At 38.4% G+C, this 25,072-nt stretch overlaps 2 protein-coding genes across 3 annotated transcripts; one reads left to right on the top strand and one right to left on the bottom strand.

Moving 5' to 3' along the window:
- Positions 1-1,151: 1,151 nt before the first annotated feature.
- snx30 (sorting nexin family member 30) lies at positions 1,152-20,487 on the bottom strand. 2 transcript variants are annotated; one of them, XM_042509146.1, is made up of 9 exons: positions 20,203-20,487; positions 15,024-15,242; positions 12,460-12,570; positions 12,195-12,353; positions 10,345-10,534; positions 8,669-8,868; positions 7,533-7,622; positions 6,925-7,077; positions 1,152-5,727 (listed from the first exon to the last, which is right to left on the bottom strand). In XM_042509146.1, the coding sequence occupies exons 1-9, from the start codon at positions 20,323-20,325 to the stop codon at positions 5,650-5,652; spliced, it is 1,323 nt and encodes a 440-aa protein (XP_042365080.1). In that variant the 5' UTR covers positions 20,326-20,487; the 3' UTR covers positions 1,152-5,649. The 2 variants fall into 2 exon arrangements, with proteins under 2 accessions (XP_042365080.1, XP_042365081.1); XM_042509147.1 differs by lacking the exon at positions 1,152-5,727 and having other exon boundaries at positions 7,053-7,137.
- Positions 20,488-22,097: 1,610 nt separating this feature from the next.
- On the top strand, positions 22,098-24,916 carry LOC121959417 (SOSS complex subunit C-like). Its single transcript, XM_042508689.1, has 4 exons — positions 22,098-22,242; positions 23,181-23,262; positions 23,671-23,758; positions 24,432-24,916. Exons 1-4 carry the CDS (start codon positions 22,218-22,220, stop codon positions 24,528-24,530), a joined length of 294 nt encoding a protein of 97 aa, XP_042364623.1. The 5' UTR covers positions 22,098-22,217; the 3' UTR covers positions 24,531-24,916.
- Positions 24,917-25,072: the final 156 nt, after the last annotated feature.

The raw sequence follows: 25,072 nt of genomic DNA, 5'->3' as shown, positions 1-25,072 counted from the left end.
ACCTTTTGCACAGGTTTGATTGATCAGGTTTATCCTGCACTGCAAATCAGATTTTACTCTTGACGTGTGAAACAAGTACAGTAGGAAAAGATGGGGACATTTGGCTTAGAAACATTTGATTTGTACATTAAAGAAAAACAGAAATTGCCCTTACTCTCCCTTCTACACAGGCTTGAACAGCGGCTGCCGTTGTTGACCCTGTTTGGGGATTTTACCTGAATCAGCTATGCAGATGATGCGTTTCTTTACAATACAGAGAATGAACTATCAATTGTAATTTTTGGCAACTGAAAGAAAGCTTATTAGTTTTTTGCTGAATTTGTTTTCAGCAGAAATATCTGCAAGGGATTGGAGCTACATATATAGTGCAAAAATAAATCAGCAGGCACACAATATAAGATAGGGGATTTACAGTGGCTAAGAATAATAGTAACTTAATTTAGTGGAGAACTATTGTTGGGGTTCCAATGAGCATAAAAAAGAAAAAATAAAATGTCATATTTTGATTATGCAAGATCTCCAAATCCCTTTTAAAATGTATTACTGAACTATCTACATACTCACTGGAAACCTGACAGTCTTCTCCTGCTTCTTTTATACAAAAATAGACTCAGCTGTACCATATAATTCAGCTGTACATTGGCGTATATTGAATATACAGTATATTGACATTAGAGCAAAAGGAAATTTCAGTTCAAGCCTGAATGATCCCAAAACTTATTTATGTTCAGGTCAGGTCACTTCAACAAGTGATTTCATTTACACCAGACAAGTCTACAGATGCACCGGTTTAAAAAAAAAAAAAAAAAGTAAAAAGAAAAAGAAAATCACTGCGGTTCACAGCAGTAAACAAACACACTGATGTGATACATTAAATAAAACAGAACTAAAAAGAGTGACTAAGTTGTTTTTTGGTCATACAATTTTTTCAACTGTCCTTATGTTTGCTACATTTCCTGTTCTGCTCTCTATCAACTCAATATATTAAAATGGATTTGGGTTTAAAATGAACATTGGCTACTGACTGAAAAAAGTGACAATCAAATCAGATGCAACTTGCTGTCTCCCAGGGTGCTTATATGAGCACAGATTTTGACATGTAAAAGCTTACAGTCTGATTTTTTTTTTAAATTTAAAAAAGGGAAAAAAAAAGTTGGGTTAAAAGATGCTTAGTTGAGTTTTCTTGTAAACGAACAAAATTGTGTTCACATTGTGTTTTTATTACCAAACGTGTTTTCGGCTTGGGCAGTATCTATTTTTACATACCTTCGTAACTTAAATTTCGCTGGGGTATGTGGTATAAAACGTTTTTTTCCTGTTTGGCGCCACCTAACACCCATCCCCAACCATCACATTTGCTCTGTTCTGCAAGCTGTCTTTGTTTTTCAGTCTAGTAAATAAACAAACTCACAAAATGTCTAGAACAATAATACTGTTATGCCTATTTTCCCTATTAAACAGAGAAATACAACCATACACCTTCTGAATTCACATTTCTCTCTTTCACATAACCAAGACCAGCGTAATTGCCTTCCTAACTTCATTCGAACTTGTCAGAAACAAAATAAAACTCACTTAAACTGCCTTAGTCTCATTGCTCGTCCAGTTAGTTCACTGTTTCAACAGTCATCATTTCTAATTTGGTCAAAATAAACCTTTAATTTACAGAGTTAGATGTGAAAATATGCTGCTTTTTCGCACAGTTTGTCACTGCTTGCCAACCGTTTACAGTTCTGTAACATTATCCCCAGTCACCATAACTGTCAGCTCAGCTGTCTGTTCCAACAGTAAAGACCTCTAGTGGTGCCTGCTGTGTACTACATATCCTGAATAAAGCTTTTCCGTTTGAGTACAAAGAGGAGCATATATTTTTGATGGTATCGAAAATTAAACATAAATTTTTAAGTACCCTGATATACTGCGATACTGCCCGAGCCTTGTGTGTTTGAGACACACAAATACAAAACCACTGTTCCATAATGCTACTAATAACCAAAACTCTTCAGGGTGCCTTTAACTTTGACTTTTCAAAAAAAATATGTAGAATTGTATTTGGGAAAGGCTGACAGTGCCATAACGTTTTTCCTGAATGTGGCTCAATCTATGAGGTTTGGATAAACCATTTCTAAAATATCTTTAATTGTGTGCACGTTCAAGTAAGTTGTTGCAAATAACGTAGAAATAATTCAGAAAATAAGACAAACCCTAAATTAGTTATGCTAAACAGACCTCCGGCTCCTCATTGGGGATTTTAAAACATCAAAATGTGTACAGTAGGGCTTGACAATATATCGATATTGTGATATGTGACTAGATATAGCCTTAGTTTTTGGATATCATAGTATTGTATTTCGTCTTTCCTGATTTTAAAGGCTGCATTAAAATAAAATGTAATTTTCTGAATATACAAAACTGTTCTAGCTGTTTTGCCCACTTTCATTGTATCCAAATTACTTAAGATTATTATGAAAAATCTAATTGTGTAAATACTTTGTGAAAGCACCAATAGTCGACCCTACAATATCGTCGTAGTATCGATATCGAGGTATATAATTTTCTCCATATCGCCCAGCCCTCAGATACAGTAATTTAGCATCAGTGCATCTGTAGCTAATGTCCAATATTCCCTCGACACCATTTGATCACAATAACTCAGAAAGGTTTTCTCTCTCAAAAAAATTTTTCTTCATGTGTCACCTTGCTGAATTCTGGTCATAAGAGGAACCAGTAGCTGCTTTGTGCTTTTAAAGCTGGAGAAGTAAAACATAAATTACACACATGAAGAGAACTGACAAAGTACCAAAACCAGTTTCAAGCAGCCACGGTTTCTTCATCTAGTCACTGTCTTACAGCACTCGCATTCGGCTAAACTGAACGCAGGCTCATTCACACGACATCAGCCCATAAAAACTTGGCAAGAACTGTTCAAAGACAATCTGACCAAAGGACTTTTAAAATAACCAAAAGCAAAGAGCCTCTAGAAGTGCAGACCCGGAAGACAAATCAGCATCTAATTTCCGAAAAAAAATTTACACCAAAGAAACCATTTATCAAACAAAAACAAAAATAATGACATGAAAAAAGAAGATTTTTTTTCCTTTTTAGAGGCTACAGCACTGTGGGATCTGTGCCAAAAATGAATAAAACTTAAAAAACTAAATCAGTGGGTCTGGGTCATCATTGGTGGAGTTTTTCGCTACTTTATGCTGAGTGTAATGAGCTTGCAGTACAACTGAGGACAGAGAAAAATGAGCACAGTTTAGTGTCGATTAGTCAGGATATTAGTTAACAGCATCTATCCTCTGTGGTTGAAAAGTCAGAAACAAAGTGAGTTCACCAGAATCTCTCAGAATGGATTTTTCCTTCAAGGAAACGCCACATCAGCAACATTTTGAACTAAAATAAGTGTGTCGCAAAAATGCTGTTGGTCTTACGTGCAGCAGTGCTAGTGCATCTGACATGGGGAAAAAAGTGTTTCCCAAGAGTGAAAGCTGACTAGGGAAGGCCACATAGTCACACTGCTCAGTCAGCGGGTTAAACAGAAAGAAACTGCAGACAATTTCTATGTTACTGTGTCATCAAAACAAACTATAGCTTTTACGGTAAAGCGTGTAACCAGGGCACAAACAAAATGCTGGAAAAAAATGCTGGTAGATTCTGCTTCTCTCACCAGCCAAAAGAAGATGGTAATCTGTTAAGTGGCTGGTAAAAGTTTAAATTTACTAGCCATTTGGACAGTGGATAAAAACGTTAATTTTGCATCCTAAATGAATCACTCCGAATGTAGTTTTTGCAATGCCTAGCTCTGACCCAAAGAGCTTTTACAAAACTCCTTTGAACACTAGTTTATCCAGTTCCTCAGATGTTTACATGACACAGCAGAGATTTCCCAGAAGCCTCAGTGCTCTTTGTTCCTGGTAGGCCAGCAAGATTGACAACATTGAACACATGTTCACCTGACAGCTCTAAAAATCGACACTCTTTTCTAAATACTTTAGACTGCATTCAGCCTATGAGAGTTGCTCTTTAAACTATATTATGCAGGATTTTCAAAAATAAACAAACAAACAAAAACTATGTTTAGACTCTACTAAGGTTGTTACCAGGTGCTAGAATGTAAGCAGGAGGCAAGAAAGTAACGCAGGCCAAACTAAACCCAAATATAGTGGGGCGAAACACCAAATGAGAATGTATCTGGGGTTGGCTTTTACTTTCACTGGTGACAATCCTTAATCCTGCATAGTATCAAAACTCAGATTTGGTTTATGGGGTGCGATAAATAAAATTTAAATAATGTTCCCTATCAAGTGTTTGTCTCTTTCAGAAATTTTCTATGAACTAGTGTCACTGTGACAGATTACTACAAGAATATGAAATTTGCCTCTACTGAAGAGGATTACACCCCATTGTTTCCATGTTTAAAGAGAATACATTACACCCTTAGTTCCCTCTGTGTGCTTTTCACTGGCTCTGTCCTCAACTCAATTAGATCCTTTGCTTTAAGAAAAGATGTGAAATCCCTACAGCAGGTAAAAAAATGCCATGAAAATTAAAAAAAAAAAAGTGATATCAAGAGAAACCAGCCTAAGTAGAACACCAGTCTCAAAAGAATGAAATTATCATCTTAACCACACGGTGGTGCTGCTACCCTGCACTCCTGACACAAATTTCTGACCAAGTCTTCTGTGTCTCGGTTCTTAAAAACAACAAAATGATCCCCACAAAATCACTTCCCTGATAAAGTTCAATTTATCTGTAAGGATGTGGATAAAAAAGCATCCTAACGTTTCCCTCTGGAGTACAATCAGCGACATCTTGTTTTGACATTTCTCACTACACCTGCTTTTTCTCCAACTGTGCATTACCCCAGGTTAAACACAAGGCCCTGTTGCGAAGCTTGGCTTGTTTCAAGTCTTTGTCATCAATATTATTATAATTATTATATTAAAATCAACTTGCAATAGTTGCAGGGGAAAAGAGGAAAGCTATAAAGTGTTTGAACTTTTGGAAAATGATCACCAGTTATGATAAGTGTAAGAGTTTTATGAGCTGAAACATGCAATAATAACAGGTATGGCCCTTTGATTTAAGCTTAAGATGTTAAATTCTAATTTACAGCCAATATTTTATCAGTCGTGTTTCAGTGTTACATTTTTGGACGCTTTTACACAAAAAAAAAAGAATCTTGGGGACGCTCTGAATACTTCACGCAAAAATCGCTATCATATCTTTTCTGCTATGCTGAAGAGTTATCCTTCACACTTGGCTCTGTGAAAATGGAGACAGAAAATGTGCCTCTCTGAGACCACGGTTAAATAAACACAAGCAGCACTGGCAACCGACTGCTAATTGGAAATATGAAGTAGAAAAAGTCAATAGGAACAACAACAAAAAAACAAAAGGAAAAATGTCTGTACATAATTAAGTCTCCCCTCTTTCCCAGCTGTCCTTGAACGTACCATTGGTTACCTCTTTTGCAGGTCAAATCTCTGAGAGAGACGACTCCTCTTCATACAACAGTCTCACAGGAGAACAGGGGCAAAGTCCAGCAGTTCACATCTGCAGCCCAGTTGGTCCTTTTCCTTGGCATGAGAGAGTGTATCGTATGGAGAGGGAGGGCGATAGGGGGCAGAGACACGAGGAGATGTTTCAGTTCGTCTCACTCGTTTTGTCCTCAGTCTGTTTGTCCTGGAGGAGAGTTATGAGTGACTCCCACGCTGCCTGGCACTGCAGAGGGTGGAGATGGATGAAGACAGTCAATGGAGGGAGGTAAAGGAGGTAAAAGGGAAAGAGGCAGACAGGAACATGCGGTGATACAACATCATTCATACGCAGGATATTTAACCTTTGGCAGCTTCATGTAAATGACGCATGAATCTGTTTTTTCAAGGTGTTTAAAGGTCACTTGTTTCATCTGGTTTGGACTGGTGAGATAAATTTGGGAGTGAGAAAAGTGAGAAAGTAGCTTATCCCTTCCTGCCACCACCTTAGGTGCCCTTGAGCAATTTGACTTATTGCTTCAGTAGATCAGGCCGTTGTTGGGCAACTTTAAATGTGAAATATGTGTCAACGTGAACAGAGTATTTGGGCCAAAAATTCCTTGAGTTCAGTGAATCTAGCCAAGACAAAAAAAGGTAAACAACTTACTTTTAAATGGTGCTAGTGGATCTGGTCCACAGTCTGTTTTATAAAGACGGACTACATGACAGATACCCAAAAGTGAGGCCAAAAAAATCTCTATTCTCCCTAGTGGCTGGATGCAGTACAGGTCATAAAGTCGACCCCCTCCATGTTGTTTGGGCGGGAAATTGAGATAGATACTGCGCAGACTCTGGCTCCAAATGATGACAAAAGCACATGGCAGCAGATGCCATATCCAGGATATTTTGGCTTCATATTTGTACAGTGGGGGTAGTAAAAATGCATTTACTCTGCCTCTGATTGGCTTCCCCTGTCATTCGTGCCCTATCTCATCCAACCAGAGGAGGTAACAAGTACTAACCACTCATGAGAAGAGAAGGACAAGTAATCCCTTCACTATCCAAGGATTCGCAAATTTGCATAAAAGTAAGCGGAAAGGCATCATCCATATCTATATAGAGACTATGATCTGGTCCCAAAGCTCAGCTTGCTACACACACTACATTATTTAACAGCATTGACATATTACTACTTGTTGACTATGGACCTGTAAACTATAAAGTTCCAAGTTTCTTTTTTTTATTGTATTTGTCTTTTTGTTACGAAGTGCATTTTAAAATCACGATTTATAGAAAGTGTGCAGAAAGGGCTGAAAAAGTCCACTCATAAAACTTTCTTGATCATTAATGAGAATATAACTCAATCTTCTCACAGAGATTAAAAGCCTTGGCAGTGTTTTTGTATAATATAGAGTAACAAAGTGTTTAACAGCAGCCTGTGTACCTTTTCATAGTGGCTCATGTTTTTGTCAGCCATGCCGGTGAGAAGCTGTTTGAAGTCTTGTCTCTTGTTGCTCTGCCAGCGCTCCCAGTCTGCCTTCAGGTCAGCGTTGAAACACTCCACTTTGTCCTGACATTTCTCTACCTCCATCGGGATCTATGGTGACAGAGAGAAAACTACAACTACAGTGGCCTTCAGGGCTACAATCTGAGGGGTCTGGGTGGTGCAGGAGTTTTAGAGAAAGGGGATGTATTAGAGACATTTCATAAAAAACAAACAAAAAGAACTTTAACAGAATTTTCATTTTAAATTCAGGGTATCTTTTTGTTGTAGAAAATGAAAAAAAACTCAAATAATCCTTTAAGCATTAAAAGCTTTTCATTTAAAAAGATCATTCGCCGTTATTTCCATTTTACAGTTATTCTGAAGAAAAATGAACTCATTTGGTCTGTAAAATAATTCTTAAAAATCACCAAAGAAAGTAACACCATGAAGAGAACCTTCAAAAACTACAGACACTTTCAGAAAAAGCAACAGTGAACACAGCAATTTTATGGTCTCCATGTGTGAAAAGAGCTCTAGTATCAGATGAGAGGAGGGAGGAGGCTTACTGGCGTTCTGTCCTCTTGTTTGCGCAATATGGCTGCTTCTAGTCGGCCCTCGTACTCCGCCTGACTTTGGTCTCGCTTCCTCAAAACATTCTGTAATTAACCGGAACACATCAACTGTTTTATTTCATAGTGTTTGTGTGAGATTTATTGATCGTGGAATATTTATAAAAGAGACAACATGTGAAACACAGTGAACAGAGAGAAAGATGCTGATTCAGGAGCTCGGTGAACACAGGACATGACACATGCAGAATCTCAGATGCTACTTCCTTTATTTGGGGTTAAAGAGGACACAGATGAAAGAAAAGAAGTCTGTAATTGTGTCCAAAATCCATAATATACACTGACTCTAAACAAATTTTTACTATATAGTAAGTTCACACTGAGAAATGAATTATAATCAAACTGTTTTTTTGTTGCTTTGTCGTTTCGGATTTCAGTGAAAAAGTATTCAACTTTCCACCGCTCCTGAAAGCGGCGGCCGTCGCTGTCAGCTTTACGCTTCGTTGCCATTGCCTGTCTGCTGCCTAGAATGAAATGTGTTACACGAATTCTACAGTTTAAGGCATAGTAGATTTTTTTAATGCCATTATGAGTGAAATTTAAGAAAAATTTTATGACTGAATTTTTTTTTTAAATTAAGGGATTATGGACAATTTTGCCCTAAAGTTAATCGTAATTTAAATTATGATTTTTTTTGGTTCCACTACCCTGATCTCCCTAAAGTTAATGTAAGAGGCAGTTAATAAACTATTCAAAAAAGATATTAGAGACATATGTTGCCAATTATTTTGAGATTTTAAAATGCAACATAAAAAAATTTTGTTCATTCCAGACTTCTGAAAGATCGATGTAAGACTTATTAATACTAATTAAGGCCTTATTTATAGATTAATGAATTCAGTGCCTTTTTTTAAACATCTGCAGGAAAATGCTAAGTGATCTTGAGTGATTGACCAATATTGTCTGATGGACCACAAATGTTTTGAAGAAGCCGCAGGCTGTTTAAAATCAGCCTACAGGCCATGATTGGCCCATGGATTGGACTCTGGACATGCCTGGGCTACTCTATCCAGCTTTCTTAAACCATCAAACAAACAAAAAACGTCCTGTAGGGTATCCCTCCTCCCTCTCACCTTCATGGACTCAATGTAGAGGATATATTCTCTGAGTACAGGCAGGAAGTCCTGGCTCATGTTCTCACTCAGGTCCTCCAGCGCACCGCAGCACGTCGTCACGCAGCCTGCCACGCCCTCCAGGGGGCGCCGCAGCTCCTCCTCTGAGCCCACCCAGCTTGAGTACACGGTGCCGTACTCACGCAGCTCTGTCAAGTACTCTAATGGGCGTGGGAATAAAAACAAAAAGGTGGTTCGACAGGCAAACGAGACATACAGAAAAGATACATTAAATTACTGTTTTTATACGTATTTATGACCTGTGGATACTCTGCTGAGATTCTAAGTTTGAGCAGCTAATACTCTGTGACAACACAAGATGACTAGAAAAACTATTCAAAGCAGAACATTTCTCCCAGGCAATAGAGAAATCAGCATTTTCAATTGCAAAATCTGTATTTGTAAATTACACAAGAGAGAGGGTGATGGCTAAACGCCGGCTGCTGAGTCAAGCATGTGTGTGGCATTTGCTTTTCTACTCTCTCTTTCAGCTCCTTCATTATCTTCAGCTCCCCGAGTTTCCATCTAAAGTCCTCCAATATGGAAAATAGGACCTTTATCTTACACTGCTGATTTTCAGGCCACACACTGCAACACATCTAAACCCTGAACAGATGGTCACAACGAACATTTCACACGGCAGATGTCAGGTATTTACAGGATCACTTGTCATGCATGAGCCAGGTCTGCACTTATTAACCATCCACCCTCTAGGCCAACGGGCTGTGGGGTTTTCTCCAACCAAACACAATGGCAGTTAATCAATACTGCAGATAAGTTCATGTAGGCTAGTATTAGCCAGCTGGTTAAAGACTGAACCACTGCATGACGTAAGTTAACCACAAACACGCCTACTAAGAGAAGAGTATAACGGGTACTATTTGAGGCCATGTTGCAAGCAGCACACACAACTGTTACAAAATGTTGCTTCCTGGTGCCTAAAATACGTTTGGAAGACAAAGCCTGAAGAAATGGCCTCAGCTCAAGGTTATTATGGCAAACTAAAACTAAACTAAAAATCAAAACTAGGTGTGAAAAAAAAACAATTTAATTGAAAAAGGGATACCAGACATCAGAAAATAACAAATTTGTGTACTTAACTAATATAAAAATATACACAAAATGTCTTTGGTCGTAAACTTTGTCAATTTCAACATAACATCAAATGCCCTGAATCATTTCCCAGAGCTTTCAAATGGTATGTTTTTATCCAACCAAGAGCCCAAATATCTAAAGCTATTCAGTTTATCATAAATAACAAAGAAACACATCAAATTCTCCCTTTTAAGAGGCATGAAACCAGCAAATGTTTTGCATTTTTGTTAAGAAAGTTACAAAAACAATTATTTGACCATGAAAATATTCACCATTTTTTCTGTCATACGGCTGATGATTAATGTTGTTAACTTTGCAGCTCTACTCTAAAACATTTAAAGGATGACCAAGTTTTATTGGAGTTTGGCAAGGAATTTGTGTTGCATGGTACATCCCTCTGTCTTCCTTCTCATGTTTGCTATCAAGTGTCCAATAAAGGCAAAAAAAGCCCAAAAGAAAAATATTTAAAAAAGGATGAAAAATCCTCTCCCTTCAGACATTAACACAGGCATTATCATCAGTCTCCTCTATCGTTCTGATACCTGACTGCTCTTTGAGGATCCTCTGAGCAATGCGGTCGATGGTTCCCAGTTTCTGGCTGAAGGTGTCCAGGTATTCTCCCATGGCACAGAACTCAGCTGGCCTCGCTCGCAGCTTGTAGCCTCCGGCCACGTGCTTCACTGACTCGCCCACCTTGGTCAGCAGGGCCAGACCCTGACGCTTGTTCAGGTCCTGCAGACAAACAGGGTCAACAGAACACATGATGTCGAGAATCAAATTACACGAGCATGAAGCAACAAATGTGTAAACACAGCAATAAAAACTCCTTTTTTTTAAAACCTTTTTCAACTTAAAAACAAAAATGACCAAATTTATATTCATATGTTGTGATCCATTGTAAAAATATTCAATCATAAGTAATAACAATCTAACCCAGAGATGTTAATAATCCATTCTTCTCTTGTACCTTACATGTTGAAATTGTCACATGCATGTTACTTTTGTTGTTTTATCACAGGTTGTAGAGTTTATGTTGTTCTAGTATGCTTATGCTCTACTTTCCTTTAATTGAGTCCAATGATTTTACTGCTGCAACAACCTCATTTCCCCACAGGGATCAATAAAGTCTTGTCTTGTGTCTCAGCTACTTAGAGATACAATTTGTGACTGATGTCAGATCTGGAGAAAACACACACACACACACACACACACACACAGAAGCAGAAGCTGTGTTTAGTGGTGCTGCACTTTACTGAAAGATCGCTGCTGAGATTACATTTTGGGTAATGACACGCAATATAACAAGCTGCACCATAAAATGAACTCCCTACAAGCATGTGACAGAAAAAGACGACCCAAATTTGTCTGTGTGTTTCTCATGGTGAAAATTATTTTTCTTTGGGTTGATTTCAGGTCTGCTCCACTCAAAGAGCTTAAACTGGTTTGATTTTATGCAAAATGGCTGAAATGGCATTTGTCATTGATTACACGACATGTTTTGGCAAATTAAAAAGTAGCATTGCTGATGGCATCACAGCACTAAATCCAACTCATATAGCATAAGTAATAACCAATATGACAACGTTTTTAATGTAATATTAAGTTTTAAGTGGCCTAACAGAGCTATTAGTGTCTGACAGGCCGGCAACATACAATTCAGTAGAGGTGGGAGGGACCAGAGCGGCACACACTGTTTGTTTACTTGAAAGTCTGTGTGTTTTTTGGGGTGACGGAACGAGACTTGTCAGAATTAGTCTCTCAAGAAAACTAAAACTGCGTCAATTTGGCAACATTCTGGATTTGAAGTGTTACATAAGTGTTAACTGGCTGCAGGCGACGCAGTGCTGCAGCATTTAGAGCTAAACTTTTGTTGAACGCCATGTTTGTTTGTTTTTTTATTCCTGTTTATTCCTGCTGCAACAAGGAACAGCTGATACATGAAGATGAAATGATAAATTATCTATTTAATGTCTTCTAACATTACCAGAAAAACCTAAATAAGGTGTCAGCTGGCTGGAGGGAGATCTTGGGGAAGCTGAAAGTTTCTGCTAAGGTAAATGACCATCAAATAACAAGCTAGGCTACTTGCTGTTAGTTATATTGTCATTTTCAGTAAATATAACATTATAAAATATATGTTTTCTGTTTTAAGAAGCAACATTTCAAACATAGTGAGATAGGAAGTAGGTTACTCCCCCATCTTTTAAGTGATTACGTCTGATCTCATGCGCACAGCTGATAGCCACGTTGTTTGTTTACATGTAGGAACAAAGGTCTAAATTTAATGCATTCAGTGTGGACAGAGAGCTCAGATGTTACACGTTGCTACATGATAGTCAAATTTGACCATGGCGCCATTATAACCCTTCTTCTGGACCTTGTGTTGTCTCACCTTGGCCGTTAGGAAAGCGTTTAGATGTGGGTTGAAGGAGAGGACTGGGTGATCTGCAACTCGCTTCAGGAACTTGTCCAGAGCTTTCATCCTCGTCTCTACAAACTCCTCCGAAAACCGATCCACCACGCCCTTCATCACGAACTTCTCTGGCAATGGCTGGAGATGTGGAGAGATTAGAGGAAAGAGGAGAAGCAAAGGATGTAAATTGGCGTTTATCAACGGAAGCTGGACAGCAGGTTGTGTCGTGGCTCATTTGACCTACAGGGATGAGGTGGGTTGGCTGGCTGTCCTCCAACTTGATCCTCAGCCAGTCAAAGTCCTGGTAGCGCCGCCGCACGCAGTATTCCGGTAGGTCGAACTCTATCCGTGTTGTCTGAAGAAAAAAAAAAAAAAAAAAAACACACACCCACACACACACACACACACACACACACACACACACACACACACAGTAAATTACCTTCTAAAAGCCGGTACATTAGCACACAATTCATATGTACGCATCAGACTGCAGAGGATTTAGGATTACTACACATGCTTATTGACCTTTAAATATAGCTGACGGGGCAGCACCCACATGCTCTCAATTAACACTCTGTGTTCATAGTGGGCTGTGATATTTGTCGAAGCACCATAGTGCACATAACAACTGTCGCCATGACGCCGCCCAACAGCTCCTGGCAGTGTCTCTCACGAATCTGGTTCTTTCATTACACGATGGAAAGGCCTCCGAAGCTGCGATTTCCCTGCTGTAAGTCAGAGCAAATTAGGTTCTGTCAGGCAGAGTAGCGGCTCTCAGAGCTGCAGCTCTGTTTACTGGCAGACAGATGTGAAGGATGAAACAGAGGGCCCACATAAGTTGCTGATTACATCTCCCCTATGGAATATTAATCTTTAATAGGTAGGTTGAGAGAAATTTTTTCCTAACTTGAGTCCTCTATGTTGCAGCACCTCTGGATTATATTCTTTGCCTGACGTTGGCAACATCTGCATGTCTGTAGTTTGAAACTGCTGCCCCTGCTGCTACTTTCCATTCCTGTAGTAAGCACATGTTCGCCAGTCTCTTAAGGAATTCACAGGCTGTTTTGGGGATTGTTGCAGCCTGAAATGTTTGATATCTAGGCAGCTTTTTTAAAAAGTTGCTTTGCATATTGCAACTTTTCGATGTTTCTTTACAGTGAAACTGCAGGCAGCAAATGAAAATTGCAAAAATAGTTGCATTGCAGTGTTGTATTCAGGGCTTATTGTCATGAGCATTCAGTGTTTCAAACAGAGTGAAAGTCATTGTTGGCTGAATCGCTGATGATGAGCTGCTGCTGCAATTCAACACACGAAGGACCGTATCCGTGAGCCACTCTTCTCCTGCTCTCTCTGCTTGGTTAGCAGGAGCTCACACATCAGCAGCTAACTTCCAGCACTGAGCTTTTTTAACTGTCCTGACACTGTGTGTTGCCTAGGCGCGAAGATCACACTCCCGTGACAGTAGTTTCGCAATAAACAGAGAAAGACAGGTTTGGGTTGAGCGAATCAATATGCTGTGTGCTGCTCTACGCTGAGGGATTGAGAATGAAAATGAGATTGGACCTGTTTTAAACAGTCGCAATTGCGCTGAAGTTGCACCGATTGGAAAAACTGCAAGGGCATCAAAATTCACCAGTACTGGATGAATTTAACTGTTGGGATTTAGACATTCTGGAGGGGGCAGTTAGCACTGAAAATACCTAGTTGGACAATAGTTGGATTTTCATGCAAATGTATTGGTAAATTTAGTTGTATTTTAAGTAAACCCACAAAAGAAAATGTAAATTTATGAGCTTTACTGTCCGCTACTGTTAGGGGTGGCACTAATTCTCCAGTCAGAAGAGGAGGACGCAATGAAATGATTTATCAAAAGAGCACCAGTCAAAGAATGGATGAATTATAACAGAGAGCACACTTGTTGTTGTTTTGAACAACTAACATTACAGCTTGTGTTCTTGGAAGAGTTCTGGTCGCAGCCCTGTGCAGTCATAAGAGTGTTAAAAGCCACTTAGTAAAACCAGTTTGCAGTGGTAGCGGTTGCAGTAGTATTGACCAAACACATTAGAACAACTGATTCACAGTCTGTGTGAAGAAGCAGAACACACTGTCTGAAATGCAACCTCTGAACCCATCGGTTATTGTCTGAAAACAAGTTAGCTTCATATTAGCTTTTTAGAATTCATCTGCAGTCACATGCAATTATCTTTTATAGAGTTATCTATCTTTTTATAGAGATTAGCTAAAATGACTAATCTTGGCTATCTACTTAGATATCCACTGGCTACACCTGATTGGCTGGAAATGTTCATCCTCGCCCCTCAGACGCTTATCGTCATCAGAACCGTAGCCGATAGGTTCTACAATTGACCTTTCCCAAGTGTTTTTAGTGTTTCCACTCAGATCTTTTTATGTGCAAACTGAAATATGCTCAAGAACAGGTGTGTGGAAAAGCACCCAATGACTGAACAGCTCTGCCCCTACTGGAGGAAAATCTGCAGCCAGCTTTATGTGAGTACGAGAGTTTGCGAGTTACACGCCAGTAATATGAGGTGGTTTACCTCTACAATACTGGTAGTTTTGAATGTTTTTTAATCCCGTTAAATACTGATTGTGTGTATTAACATTATAGCAAAGCATTTTACAACTGCTAGCCCTTTGCCTTGGACATGCCATCAAGGAGAGTTTTTAAAACTATAATGAAACGCAACAAAACATGACATGATGAGGATATGACAAGTGTAAGTGATTGGTATTTCGACCAAAACACACTAGAAAACCACTAAGATCCAGCAGCCAATAGCACACCTTGGTGGAGACTCTGTAGGTGATGTACGTCTCCATGGTGGAGACGTGCTTCTTTGGGTCGTCGACTGTGACAAAGAGGTCACGGGTTTCTGTGGTGTCTGCGTAAGGGTCCCGGACATCTGCTTCCAGGTCGTCGTCCAGCTGCAGCCTGTTGAAGAGCGAGGACGTGGAGGCGGGACTCGATGTCTCAACCGGCGTGCCGTTGGTCAGCCCAGCTTCCTGCATGGACAGAGACAATGGCGACATCAAATTCAGATGCTGCGTTGTGGAAAGTAGCAAACAAAGAGCTGATAGATTGATGCTGATGGGGATGCAGTTGTTTCTCTCGGTCAATGGGGCTCTTGTCGAGGATGTGAACACACCCTGCATCATCTGACGCTACTCCTGTCTCTCTAATTGAATGATGGATGAGAAGAGAAATGGAGCGATTGTGGACTGGGGATTCAATTTAACAACCTTAATACAAAAAAATCCAACTCTGGGAAAACAATAGCTATTATTTTATCTCTATGTTGACAAAAGAACAAATTTTCATTTTTATATTTATGTATTCTTTTAGAAACTGTTTTTTCCCCATGAACAGGTGATTTTTTATATTTCATATAGATGGGTAATTTTTTCTGTGAAATGCCCTTTATGGTCTATTTTCTGGACTATTTTCTGCCTTAATCAACACCAGGATTAATGCACTGGAAACCATAAGTGAGGAAACCCCAGAAGCAGGATAAAACCTATGAATAAAAAGATAAAAATAAAGACATAAGTATAATATTAATAATAAGTAAACACATAAATAAAATAAATTCTCTAAATAGTATGTAAAAGGTAAATGAACGGATGAAAAGTCACACTAAAACGGTAGGTCTTAAGTTTGCTTTTAAAAATATCAATCCCCTCTGCTGCCCTCAGGTCGTCAGACAGGCTGTTCCACAAACATGGACCATAATTCATAAACTATTCAAAGACGGCACTCTTTCACGGGTGTTTCTGTGTAAAATACATGCTGTCAGACTTGTTCTAACACTTTCATTGTTTCAACGTTTTCTATAGCAGCAAATAGAGAGCAAACTTTTCCCCCGCAGGCTTCATCCAAACACAACATGAGTGCTCAAAAAAGGTATAAAAGGCAAATAACTGGACAAAATTAGAGGCTGCGGAAAATTTCTCTCCTAAAATGAAGAGACAACCTGTGGATTTGGACATGTTATTATGAGAGAAAAGATAATTATTTGGTTGTACTCTATTTCTAGGTGCTGTCTAATCTCATTTATGTCCAAAGGATATACAAATAAAAACACGTTTGAAGTGGATTAATATATTTACTGCACAACCAGAGGGGACTCTAAAGATCCCATTAGCAGCAGCAGCGACTGCAGGCAACAGACTGTTAAATGTAAACAAATACTAAAAATGTAAACACTGTCACGAGAAGGAAGGCGAAACACAGAGGCAGCGGGGCTGCATCATCAAAGCCGCACATGAAAATAAAACTAAAAACCAAATTTGTCACTAGAACAACCTGAACTGAATTTGATGTCATCTAAACTCCTGACCACACTTCTAACTAGTCCTCTGGGGCCACATGTCACCTCACATGAGGAAGCAATAACTTTCTTTGAGGTTAAGGTGCAAGTTAGAAAGCAGCTAATGTTCAACCTTAATCACATTTTCTGACACACACTTTTTCTGTCAGTCGCCTGAAATGGACATGTGTGCAACGTTTCATTTTGTCAAGAGGTGCTACCCATCTGTCTCTCACTCTGCAAGTGCACACCACTCTCTATCTGCTACTGTATATGCACAGAAACACACACACACACACACACAGAAAGGCTGGCTGCTGGCGTTGTAAGTCCACTTTTTACACTGTGGTTCTTACTTTCACTGGTAATCACAGTTCAGATAATTGCATTGCATTGCATCATTACACCACTGTGAATGAACAACCAGGCCACCGCAACACAGTCACGACACACAGCAGGGCTCTACCCAAAGTCATTTTTTACATTCAAAGCTTCTATTGAATCTTTTGAATGTAGTTTTGAATGTCTGTCGCTAATTTTATGATGTCATCACCCTTAAAAAAAAAGCAAATGAAATAACTGAAAAAACATCCTATATTTGAGTAAAGTGATTCATAAGATTAAATGAATTAGTCTTGTTTTTTTATAAACTTTCGCCACATAATATAACTTGTCAGTTTTGTCAACAGAAATACATGTATGCAAACTAAACCATTGCTGCAGGGATACAGCATACCCAACTAGCTTCTCTTAGGGGCCACTTTTGCAAAATGACAGGAGGCCAGGGGCCACTCATAGGATTTCTCTGTTTCTAGGATTTTGGGACATTTCGTTGATTATAGGACATTTCTAGGATTTTAGGACCTTACAAGGATGTCAGCATATTTTTTTGATTTTAGGATGTTTTTTTAAGATTTCAATCTAAAAACGTCCTAATTTTTAATTCTTTTTTATTTTACGACACTTCTCAAATTTAAGGAGTTTTCTAGGATTTTAGGACATTGGGGCATGGCTAAGACCTCTGTCATGGGGTGCGGGGGATCCTCCACTGGCACTTACTTTTGATAAACAGCTCTATTTTGATGCTATTTATGCACCCTGGCACCTTATGTTTACTAAAAGTATGAAGTATGAATTGGGAAATTTTTGGGGGGCCACGAGGCACCCTGTCGGGGGCCAGATTTGGCTCAAGTTGAACGTCACTGCAACAAGGCATAAAGTTAGGACTGCATGGTCAATCAAAATGTAGCAAAAATTACAATAAGGATTAGTGCAATATCGAATACCAATATCAATAAGTCTGTTTGACTAGAAATTTTTGTTTGCTTTCTCAGAAAAAGAAATGTATGTACAGTAAAATACTGCACTTTTTTTCATGTGATAAAAAGAAAAAGAAAACTCAATGAGACAGTAAGATTTGGGCTTTCAGAGCATTATAATTTCTATAGAGGGAGGATATGAGAAATATTCATTCAAGGCAGCAAAATACATTAAAGTGATTATTTTAATAATGAGTTTTTTGTTTGTTGATTGTTTTTTTCACTGCAGTTGGATCTGGATATGCTTAAAGAAAAATCACGAAGTTACATAAAGTTTGTGCAAGATTTTGTCATTCTAGTAAGTATCTCAGTTCTTAAGAAAACACCAAAGGTTTGAAAATGTTAAGAATGTTATCAATCCCTTAAAAAAAAAGCTGATCCACAACAAAAAGGATCTGCTTGTTCCAAGGCCCATAATCTAACTTTCCATCAACCTTCATTGAAATCTGTTGACAGACTTTAAATATTCTGTTAACAGACGGGGACCTGAACCATTAGCCCCTTGGGTGAAAACAAAGGAACTCTAACAGAGTTCACGTTTTTAATTAGTGTGGAAGTTATTTCTGCTGCTGGTTATTCATATATGAAACCTTACAGCATCAGGACACATTACAGCATCTCCTATTGCCAATAATTAACTGCAGAGGTTGCTAAGCATTTCACTTCTGTGTAAAACAACAGCAGGGGGAATAAAAGCACTGTGATTTGTTTGCTTTGTCCATCTTTGTTTGCGCAGCACACTGAGGCTGATAATGATGTCAGGGCCCTTTCCAGCACATAGAACGAGAGATGCGTTTCCTGACCTAAAAAGCGTGTAAACTGGAGTCAGCTAAATGAGACATAATCTCATCTAAATGACATGTGACCCATAGTAACCTTTGTGTGTTGGAGGTATTTGCGAATTTATTAGTGATAGGATTTTCAGTCACAATACAGTATTATTGCATTTTTTCTGTTTTGTCATACGCTGAGTATTGTGATAAATATATTGCAATATATCAACCTCTTTTCAACTGTAGATTATGTCACCAAAGTAAAACTTTGACTAGTCTAGTCAGCAACCAAAAGTTTAACCCCTTGAAACCCATAGCAAATGGGCCTTCTTTCTTTTAAAGCTTATAAGAAGAAATAGGCAACGAGCAACCTCATGAGAAATTACCCAAAAATCTGCAAAAATTGGTAAGTATTACAAGAAACTTTCCCAAAAATTTGCATTAAACAAAACGTAAAAAACAAAAACAAACAATGAAATGACCTGAAAAAAATATATATATGTAACATAACTATTGCAATAAATATGTGCAGTTCTTTTACATTTTTCCCTTTTTTTAAAAAACAACAATTTTCTAACTATTTTCTCTCTCCGTTTCTTTTTTCCAGGTAATTTTTTTGTTACCTTTTACTAATTCCTTGCAATTTGCGTGACGTTTCTTACCAAGTTGCTCATTAGCTTTTCTCAATGTTTTTCAGACAAATCAAACACTGCTCAGGTTTCAAAGATTAAATGCTTATTAAGGGGTCTGAATACAGAACAAGAAAACTGATGTCAATCCAGGTTTGAAGGGGTTCATTTCTTCTTGCAAAATTAATAATTTACAGCACTGTGCAAAAGTCTTAGGCCACCACAGATTTGATTTGTATATTTCTAAGTCTCTTTATTGAGATAAAAACAAAGAATACAGACAACTTGTAAATACACCAGAAGATTAGTATTGTAAATCTCATATTTTCTGCCAAGAGAGTTCAAGACATGCGAGTGGAAAGGGAGGTCACACTAAATACTTCCAAACTTTTGCACAGTTTTTTAATATAATCAAAAATCAATACTATGGGCGTGTGTGTAAGATTTTGCCACACAAAATATCTCGATACTATGCTGTATATGTTTTTCCCACCATCGCTAGAATTTATGTGCATAAGTCACATAACTTTCTCCCCAATTTCTTGTTCCTGTTTGTTTTTGTTGCCAATAAAAACTCAGTTTAGAAGATACAGCTAGCTAAGGCACTGTTTTTATTTTTTGTGATTAGTTTTCATTGATTCAGTGGCAAACTCAAACGCACCAGGCACGACTCTAACTCCAAATTATGGGTATTAAATCTTAAAAGCAAACAAAAATAATTACGTTAACCAGAAGATGAGGTTGATTATTGTTTACCCCGTTTTCTCTGTTAAACTTCAATCAGTTTGCTTAGACTTGTTTGGTGGGTTTAACCACAAACAGCGTGAAAACAGGTTGCTTTACAGAGTGGAGTTTAGTTAGCGGTGCTCTCTCCATCGCCTGTTTGATCTCAAACCCTAAAAACCGGAGCAGGTTACAACCCCAGCGGACCCTACCTTGTCCCCTCCGATGTTGACGGTGACGGAGAGGGGCTCCTCGGCGGCGGACAGCGGGTGGAGGATCTCCGCGATGGGCTTCTGCCCCGAGCTGGCCAGGCCTCTCGGAGCGCCGACACTCATCCTGCGGGAGGCGGGAAGACGTGGCCGGGTGTCTGGGGTAACGGCTGTCCGGTTCTCCGCGCCTGAGACGGTTGGTGTGGACAGAGGAAGGCTTTTTGCTCCGTTCAGGTCTCTTCGGTTGAGATGCTACACCCGCTGGTTGGCCACAACTGTCAGCTGACACTAAACACGCGGTCCCGGAAGTTAAACTTTACCGACCCGGATGTAAACAGGCGCGTCACGTGATAAGAGGCAACGAATGGAATTGTAAGGATCGTCTATTTAGAAGATCTTTGAAACGTTACTGACGCTGTTAACTCTGCTCATTTTTACCAAGTCTTTTAGCAAGGGGTAGAAAATTGAAAATGTATTTAGACTTACTCTGAATCAATGTAGCTCTTCTAATTATTATTTTATATTAAATCTCTTTTTTTTTTATTCTTACTGGCCTCTGTAGGCTACTTTTTTACCTTCACTTACATTTACATTTTGTTTTGTTGTTATGGTCTGTCTTTTTATTATCTAATCTTGCTGTCCTTTTTGCATTGTATTGTTATTGTGAAGCACTTTGAATTGTATCCCTTGAATGAAAAGTGCTCTGTAAATAAAGTTTATAATTATTATTTTTTACTGTTGTTGTTATTATTATTATTATTATTATTATTATTATTATTATTATTATTATTATATATTATATATTATTATATTAAGTACAAATGCGAATGATCTATTATGAAAACAAAAAAGACATTCTTAACTGAAGGTCAACTCACTGATTTTGCAGAGCTTCTAACCATGAACTTTTCTCATTTATGTGGATAGCTTTCTATATAAAGAAGGCTGTGACATGTAATTGAAAGCTCTAGATAAAACGCTAGTAAATGGGCCTTAAGCTAAGATCTTTGATTTATTCATGCATCCAATTATTTGTAATCTGTGTTACATGTTATTTGTGCATCTAAATTTGAGGAAAACAATTTTTGTTCGATTATCTGTATTCTGAAGTGAGCCTCCATATGATTACTTGATTCATTTATAGAGTTAAAAAATATTTTTTAGGTAATATAACCTTTGATAATGCACATTTTGATCACATCAGTGGCAGAGAGAAGGACTCTCAGCAAACTGCTCTGCATCATGGACAATGCCCACCACCCTCTGCTCACGGCATCATCATCAGGCAGAGGAGTGTCTTCAGTGACAGGCTGCTGTCCCTGTCCTGCTCCACTGACAGGCTGAGGAAGTCGTTTGTCCCACAGGCCATATGACTCTTCAATTCCTCCTCACACAGATAAACACTGTTTGCACTGTTGCACTGTTTTTACTGGTATTGCACTGTTTTTATTGGTATTGTTGCTTTTTATATCTTGTGTTTTTGCATATTCTGCATCTCTCTTTTTCTCTGTATATATTGCTTATATATTTATTGGTCTATATTCTATTCTGTATGTTTAATATGCTACTGGTTACTTAAATTCCCCTCGGGATCAATAAAAGTACCTATCTATCTATCTATCTATCTATTTGCAAGCCTTGTTCGTATGGTATCTTAATTTCTATTTTTTGGTTACCGGAAATAGGAACAGAGTGAAACCTCTTGTCTTTAAATCCTATCTCAGGCACCTATCTGAATAACCGGTACTTTGTTTCAGAAGCAAAATGCGACTCATCACCCGTACATAAGCAAGAGAGTTTTATTGTTATTTTTAACTCTAAGTTACTGTTACAACTCCAAGTTCTATTTAGTTCATCAAGTATAAGTTATATTCATCAACCAGGGCCACTTTTTATCGCTGTCCACCAGTGCAGCGTTAGCTGGGTGGAGGGAAACACAAATCTTAAACCATTAGCTAGCGTCTAGCATCCGTTTTGTAGTTTGTTATTTTGACCTGCTTCTTGCTACCTGCACCGACATGGCTAATAATCCTCCAGGACAAGGTAATTGTTTAATCTGGGGCCAAATTTATTTTTATTTACTGAAGGTGTTTTTCTTTATCGAGCTGTAACTCCAGGGGCGTAGCTACAAATTCAGGACCCCTGGAAACATTTGTTCTCTGGTTCCCCTGAGGAAAGATGGCGAGCTTATTATTTTACAGCGTCTGTAGTTCTTTTCTGACTGTGACCCTCTACTACAATTTTCACTATGTGATGGATGAAAGCTGAAAGTCTCTGTGGTTATAAGTCTCTCGAAATTAGCCAAATGTGGTTTTTTGGAGGTGTGTGTGTGTATATATATATATATGTGTGTGTGTGTGTATGTATATGTATATTAGTAGTAGTTAATGAGAATGACAAGTGATATTTGAAACCGATATGCATTCAGTTCCCAGCAACTTCTTTTTCTATAAAGTCAAGTGAAAATTTTAATTAAAAATGACTTTAAAAAGTAGCTCCCTGAGGATTTACAAAGTAAAAGTCCCCCCCATGCTGATGCTTTCTTTGCACCTTTAAATTGATTTTTTTTCTTGCAATGATTTGTTTTCATTAACTGATGCTCACATTATAGTACAATTACAGTTCCAAAAATATGTTAGTTTCCGTTTATGCATTTGAAAGAAAACAAAAATAATAATTTTTTTTTTTTAAAAATTAATTTTATCGGCAATCATTAAAATAAAACACTGGTACAGATAATCAGCAAAATGCCAAATATCTGCCCCAATAATTGTCCAGGCCGATAATCTGTCAACCCCTATTATATATATTCCTAATTTAACATTGGTTCCCACATTTGTGTTTAACGCAATCATCTGTACTTACTTTATTCATCTCATAACGTGTTCTTAAAGTGATGGTAGCTGATACATATTACCACATTCCTCTCTCTTTTCCCAGCGGTCTTTCCATTTTGTCCTTTTCTTTTTTTCTCCATCTAGCCTTCCCCAACAAGACACGGGTGGCGATCCTGGCCGAGCTGGAGAAGGAGAGGAGACGCCTGATGAATACTCCTGGAGCCAGGTAGGGATAGTATCCAAAATGTTTACGCACATCCAGACAATAAACACCAGGTGCTGGACAAGAGATCATGCAAGACATTAAACAATAGGGTCCGCACACCAGGCTATGCTCCTAAATTTAACTATATTACCACATAGTCAACATTTTAAGTTACACGCTCCCTTTATTAGGTGAATGATGATCAGTCTGATTAAGTACATAAAGCTCAAAACGTCACCTCGGTGAGAATTCAAAATGAATATTTGGGAGCATAGTCTAGGGATAGTATCCAGCCATGGAGGTTAACAGGATTCACAGCTTTGGCAAAACCAAATGGGGGGTTAATGGGGGGAAAATTAAATAGTATATATTAAATAGTTTATATCAATATTTAAATCAAAGTTTTCCCCTTTCCCTCTCTTCCTGTAGCATCTCGCTGTCTAGACCAAATCTGAAGGATTTCAGGGACAACGCAGAACAGCAGCACATTGCTGCCCAGCAGAAAGCTGCCCTGCAGGTGAGACAGTCAAACTTACACAAGTCTTCAATACGTAGACAAGAAGTAAAAATAATTTCCTTTTTCAAAAGTTGAAAAATAAATCAATATTTTACTCATCCTAATTCTAATCTGTGTGTTAATTTGATTTTTTATGTTGTCGTATTCAAATCCTAGAAGCACATAATGTTGTTTAGTCAATATCCAGTGATGTTTTTATTCACTTTGCTGTGTTTGGCTTCATGATATTTGAGGCTGATTTTAAGAGCTAATTCTGCAGCGTCTGAGTGATGCACGAAGCATTTTGTTTTTGTAAATCAGAGTCACAAAGGCACTCGCACTGAGTCATGTTTGAATAGAGGCCTGTGTGTCATTATCTGAAAGAAAGAGTGGTTTCAAGGCAAACCTCTTAGAGAAGTACAAAAAGGCTCAATAGTCACTGCGTGGTTGTTGGTGCATCAACCTCAAACACTCTAATGCTTAAATGTGGCGTAAGAGTCTCAGAAATCATTTTGCCAAACAGAGCAAACAGACGGTTAGCTTAGCTTAACATAAAGGCTGGAAACAAGGTCAAACAGCTCACCTAAATCTGTCAAAAAAAGTCACGAAATCCAGCTGCGAGAAGCATTAAACACACCTTATGATGTTTAATTAATACAATTATTGATTGGAAAAATGTGATCTTTTTTTACAGCATGCACACACACACTCAACGGGCTTCTTCATCACTCAGGACTCCTCGTTCGGGAACCTCATCCTCCCCGTCATACCACGCCTGGAGCCGGAGTCTTGACCTTTTTACCTCTTATCCTCCGCCTGCTGCCAAACAACACACATGCAAATCAGACCAACATCTCTCTCCCAGTTTCTCTTTTAAGTCTGTGATTAATGGACAGCTGTCATGTTGAAAACAGTCTCAGGGGAGTCTGAATCTGTCATTTTTGCATTTTCCAACAACAACAAACTGACTGCTGAAATTAGGGAAGCTTTCAAAAGAGTCGGAGAGAAGGTTCCAGATAGCTGTGAAACATCCAAATCGTGCAGAGGCCAAAAACAAACTCTGATTCTGCTCTGTTGCTCTTCACTGCACTGATTCCATAAAATGCACATTTGTCAGGGTTTTTACATTAATGAATTTGTATCGATATTTGCATAATAAAATGGTTACATTCAACTTTATATATATATTGAATTTTATTTTTTAGTTTTGAAAGTATAAAAAAGGGAGCAGAAGATCAAAATGCATAGTCCATAGCTATATTCAAATTGTCTTAAAGTGAGTGACTTTCGAAAGGGAAAAATCATTTCTTCAGTGGGCAGGGTGTTACCTGAGGA

This window comes from Plectropomus leopardus, chromosome 20, assembly GCF_008729295.1.
Source record: "Plectropomus leopardus isolate mb chromosome 20, YSFRI_Pleo_2.0, whole genome shotgun sequence".
NCBI lineage: Eukaryota > Metazoa > Chordata > Actinopteri > Perciformes > Serranidae > Plectropomus > Plectropomus leopardus.
The sequence above is the reverse complement of the archived record's forward strand: the minus strand, read 5'-3'. Positions and strand labels throughout refer to the sequence as shown.

What these genes read in the sequence shown, in the direction of transcription:
- snx30 (XM_042509146.1), bottom strand. Translation starts at nt 20,325, where the DNA reads ATGAGTGTCGGCGCTCCGAGAGGCCTGGCCAGCTCGGGGCAGAAGCCC. An exon ending in CCTACAGAGTCTCCACCAAG is followed by an intron (nt 12,571 to 15,023) that starts GTGTGCTATTGG and finishes TTTTTTCTTCAG; the next exon opens with ACAACACGGATAGAGTTCGA. An exon ending in ACATGAGCCACTATGAAAAG is followed by an intron (nt 5,728 to 6,924) that starts GTACACAGGCTG and finishes CACCCTCTGCAG; the next exon opens with TGCCAGGCAGCGTGGGAGTC.
- LOC121959417 (XM_042508689.1), top strand. Translation starts at nt 22,218, where the DNA reads ATGGCTAATAATCCTCCAGGACAAG. An exon ending in TAATAATCCTCCAGGACAAG is followed by an intron (nt 22,243 to 23,180) that starts GTAATTGTTTAA and finishes TTCTCCATCTAG; the next exon opens with CCTTCCCCAACAAGACACGG. An exon ending in AGCAGAAAGCTGCCCTGCAG is followed by an intron (nt 23,759 to 24,431) that starts GTGAGACAGTCA and finishes CTTTTTTTACAG; the next exon opens with CATGCACACACACACTCAAC.